The 4,855-nt window shown below is 51.5% G+C and overlaps 1 protein-coding gene across 2 annotated transcripts in view; it reads left to right on the forward strand.

The window, feature by feature from the left end:
- Nucleotides 1-4,331: 4,331 nt before the first annotated feature.
- Nucleotides 4,332-4,855, forward strand: part of VSX2 (visual system homeobox 2) — a 25,082-nt gene continuing 24,558 nt past the window's right edge. For both annotated transcript variants that reach the window (XM_085301841.1, XM_085301842.1), the window contains exon 1: nucleotides 4,332-4,758. In XM_085301841.1, the coding sequence (XP_085157967.1) occupies nucleotides 4,332-4,758 (427 nt within the window). The remainder of the gene's footprint in view (nucleotides 4,759-4,855) is intronic.

Consider the following 4,855-nt stretch of genomic DNA (forward strand, 5'->3'; position numbering starts at 1 on the left):
TGAATTCTCCACACTGCAGAAATGAAGATGTTCAACCACAGCAGATAAACAGCAGGAGGAACATGGATGTGCCTCTGTCTGTAAGGCTGATGAGATACAATGGGAAAAGCAAAGGCAAGCTATATGTGACAAGAAGTAATGCAAAGCGAAATCCTAGCTCTGTTAGTGCCTGTGACCAAAGTCCCAYTGGCTACAGCAGGGGGAGGATTTTACCCAGGGTAACTCTGTCAGCACCTGCCAACTGAGAGCATTTAGCAATGCATATGACAGATGTCACAGTATCCTTGTCATCTCATACTTTGTCTCTCCAATGGTCATTTAGAAATCAATATACTGACATGTAAAGAAAAAGATGTTCAGCAGGACACTAGAATAGACATCAGAAGCTTCTTATGCATGTAGTTCTTCTTTTTTTTTAATGTAAATTACATGAGCTTCATAGAGTCAAAGATTTTTTAAGCCCTGAAGGCTTAAAACCATTACAATCTTCTAGCTTGAACTTCAGCATAAAATAGGCTACAAGACTTCACTAAATGATTTCTGCATCAAGCCAATAGCTTCCGGATGACTCATAGATCATCTCTTAAAAAGAGTTTCAGCCTTGATTTGAAGACTTCATGTGACAGAGAGAACCTACCATATTTGTAGTTACATAGCTGTAGTTTCTCACTGTGTCTCAGCAGGTTTTATTAACACAGCAAATGTTTGTGCTTGTCTTATTAGCATTATTATCTCCTATATCCATCTACAGTGCAACACATAGCAGAAGAATAATGAAAATGCTCAATGTCTGTGACTGAAGTGATTCACAAGTGCTTCCCAAAGTTAAACAAGAACACCACTAAAACAAAAATGCAGTATGAGAGACTTCTAGTTAAAGCATTTTTCCCTGTACAGGATTTGAAAGGAAACAGGCAGGAATTGCAGGGTCATTGGCAGGAGCTGTGTGATCACTTCTTTGGGAAAAAATGCAGAAGAGACCGAGACAAGTTAGGCTGTACTGGAAGGACCAGAAAGTCATCGTGGAGCAAGTGGAAGAGCACAGAGAGTTCAGATCTATGGGGCTGATCAACATGAATCCACTGAAGTTTGTCTAGACAAGAGACAAGGCAGCTGYGAACCAGGTGCTGAAAGAAATGACACAGACCCACCTCTGTGAGGGAAATGGAGGGGAAGTGACACTTCTTCGCAGATGAGGATGTGGTGGCAAAATTGCTTCTGCTGGGACTTGGGGTGTCTATGGACACAGAAAGAGGCTGAGAGAAGGTTGGAGCTCGAAGACCTAAGGCAACCCCGTATGTGTGCCCAGGATGAAGCATAGAYTTGCAAACAGAGATGGGAGGAGAGGAAAAGTTCAGCCTCAAGGATTATGCAGTAGAACAATGGAAAAAGGCAAAAGATGAGCTAGGTCAGAAAAATGTGAGAAGGCTCTGAGGCTGCAGAGGTGCCTTCTCTCTCTGGGAGAGCCTCCGAGCCATTTGGCTGAGGAAAGCTCAGATAGAGCCAGAGATTCTTCTGGTCAAGATAGGTTGAAAAGATTGCTAGGGATTAATCATAGAGGTGTTGAAATACAAGTACAGTCCAGTGTCATAATCACAAAAGCTCTGATAGCCTGAAGAGAAGCAAAGAGGAACTAGAGAAGGCATCCTAAAGAGTAGTCAAGCACCAAGCTTTGCAGTGTCTCTGCCAGAGGCATAAAGAGCTTGACAGAGAGAGACAGAGCTGCCTTCAYGGCTATGGAGGCATGGTCAGGAGACCAAGGAGGGATCCAGCACCAGGAGAAACAGGGAGATAAGTATGTGCAGCATAGCTTTGGACACCACTCCACCACAAAGCCAAAAAGACACCCCATGAGGTAGATGATGAAGTGTTTGGAGCAAAGTAGTGAAAAAGCCAAGAAACTCCCATAGATATCAGCAGAACCCTAGGTCTACACCCCTCTATAGACTGGCAGTGCTCAAAGCAGCACAGGTTACACATGCTGTTGAGTGGACCTCAATCTGGTAAATTCTCTTGGCCTTGTTAGTTTGGGTTCTGTGAGTACTGCTTGAGCTAGCAACAGAGGGGAGATGTGAGGAAGCAGTGGCAATTGTTTGGACAAAGTGGCTACATCCATCCATGTCCATCCAAGGGAAAAGGTGTCTGAGGACCTGATGTGAAGTTTGGGTCTCTTATGGGAAACCTCCTGATTTCAGTTCCTTCATTGCCTGCTAGAGAGGATGCCAAATGCCTGATTGTTTGTCACCACTGGTCTCTCTATCTAGAGCTTTGCAGAAATAATCTGAGGTCTAACTCATGGTCAATGTAGAAAAGCAGTTTATGGTATTCCCAACCATGACCAAATTAAGTGGAGAYCGAGCTACTAATCTGAACACTTCACGAGCAGAGCATCCATCCCTSAAGGGGAAAGCAAGAAGAAGATAACCAGGACTATCCTTGTACACTTGTTTGATGAGGTTACTGTTTATAAGGCTGGAGAGAGGGAACACAGCTAGAGAACAGCCTCCATTCAGCTCTTACAAACCATGCACATCACTGTGGGGGGAGGAGTTGCATTACAGTCCTTCCTGGAAACATCTGAAGCACCAAGTCACTATATGAGTCCTTCATAGCTCTGACAGGAGACAGTCTCGGAATATTTCCATCAGGGTGGAGCTGCCCTTGCTTTACTCAGGACAGATGTGATATTGAGCATCTGCAGCAGCCCTAATCCTTTGGCAGGCCAAGACTCTGAAGTAGGATTCCCAAAGTACGCAAAGCATGGCCTGTGGGCTGCCAAACATTTTTATCCAGTCCAAAGAACTGTGGCCATCCTGGACAGATCCCACCAATTTCTGAGACTGTTCACAGCCCTTGCTAGGCCATCACACCAGGCACTTGAGAGCTGGCTCTAAAGACACTGCTGAAACCAGGAGAGTCTCCACTTTAGAGGAAAGTAAGAGGTGTTTGGCCCAAGTGACAGAGGTCTACAAAGCTGAGAGGAAGTGGAATGGGAGAACTTCTTCCTCACTGACCTGAGGTGAAAGACTGGGCTTCTCATGTTGATCTGGAGCTGCAGTCCCAGCCTAGCTCTGCATCCCAACGATTAAATAGCCCCCTGAACAAAACTTTAGGAGCCAAATTGTGGATTTTTGAACCCTACTTAGACACAAGCTGTGGTAGAGATGCGGCCTCAACTTGAGTGAAAAGTGTCATGCATTAGCCTCTGTCTTCATTTGATGTCTTCTGGTTGGAGTACAGCTGACAGGGATGAGGTATATGATATCTTGACCGTGGGTGGTGAAAGGTGTTGTCAGTTAATGAAGAACTGTGTGGCTTAGAAACTATGCTCATGGGCAGGGGGTTCTAGATGATACAACTATTTCTCCATCCTCTGATGGCCCGAAGCTGTAATTTCACCAGAGAAAATTACTCAAAGGTAAAACTTTTCACCAAAAAATAACAAGGAGCCCTGACAAGTGATCAACTTGCATAGTTCAGTTGTTGACACTGGATGCAGGTTGTACTGGTAGAGACATGAAATGAAGAATGAGGTAATTCAAGCACGCTACTGGGGTATCGCTCTGTGCAGTGACATCTGTGCCCCGGGGTCACCTGAAGGAAACCCCAAAGGAAACTTACTGCCTGGATTCTGCCCCTGAAAGTGATGGGCAAGCCCATTTCACCTGGGCAAAGACAGGGCCCTTGGATGGAGGCTGCCCAGGCCAGTTCCCTTTCCCTACTCCGTCATCTCCTTGGCCATGCACAAAGGGAAAGTAGGAATGTTTTCCCCAACGTATCTTTCTACTGTTCCCAGCTYTGCACTGGTTCAAGAAACACAACTTAGCTTTAATCCTCAGGTTACCTCCACGGAGCTGACCRGGTATCCATCTCCGAATAAGATACGAGCAAGAAAGCTGGAGACATCGGCATTTTCGTATGTGGCTCTTTGGTGCATCTCTCCTCCAGGACCGGTGCCCCCGCGCTGCGCGTGGCCAGCCTCGGAGCCGTGTTTATAAAGCCCCGGATCCCTCCATCGCCTCCGAAGCCCACCTTCCCCAGCACGCCTCCAGGCGAAGCCCGCCGGGCCTCCGCGGGGCCTGTCCCGCCGGCCGGCCGCCCCGCTCCGCGCAGGGGCGGCCGCCGCGGCGGGCACCGGCCGCAGCCCGCCGAGCAGCGGGCCCCGCCGCCGCCGGTGCCGGCTTTTTGGCATCCCTAATCGCAGCTGGCCCCTGTGATTGGCTGCGCGGCTCTGACCCCGCTCGGGCTCCCGGCTGGGCGGATAAAAGGGGCCTGAGCCGGGGGCTCCCGAGCATTCCCGGGAGCGGGCACCAGGGACCGCCGGCCGCAGCATGACGGGCAAAGCGGGCGCGGCGCTGGCCCCCAGCCTGCCCGGCAAGACCAAGCCCGACGGCGCGGCCGCCGCCCCGCCGCCGCCGCCGCCCCCCGCCGCGGGGGCCAAGCCCAGCTCCGGGCCCACCCCTCCCCGCTGCACCGGCTTCGGCATCCAGGAGATCCTGGGCTTGAACAAGGAGCCGCCGCCGCACCCGCGGGCCGCCCTGGACTCGCTGCCCGCCGGGCACCTGCTGGCGGCCCGCTCCGTGCTCAGCCCCGCCGGGGTGGGCGGCGTGGGCATGGGGCTGCTGGGCGCCGGCGGCATCCCCGGCTTCTACACGCAGCCCACCTTCCTGGAGGTGCTCTCCGACCCCCAGAGCGTCCACCTGCAGCCGCTGGCCCGCGCCCCCGGGCAGCTGGACAGCAGCCAGACGGCCAGCTCAGGTAGGCACGTCGCCGGCCCCGGGGGAGCCCGCCGCGGGGGTCCCCCCCGGCGGCGATGAGGCGATTTCGTTTCGGCCCCGCGCAGCACTGGGTGAGG

This window comes from Rhea americana, unplaced genomic scaffold (genome assembly GCF_003343005.1).
Source record: "Rhea americana isolate MKP2758 unplaced genomic scaffold, rheAme1 scaffold_18, whole genome shotgun sequence".
In the NCBI taxonomy this organism is placed as follows: domain Eukaryota; kingdom Metazoa; phylum Chordata; class Aves; order Rheiformes; family Rheidae; genus Rhea; species Rhea americana.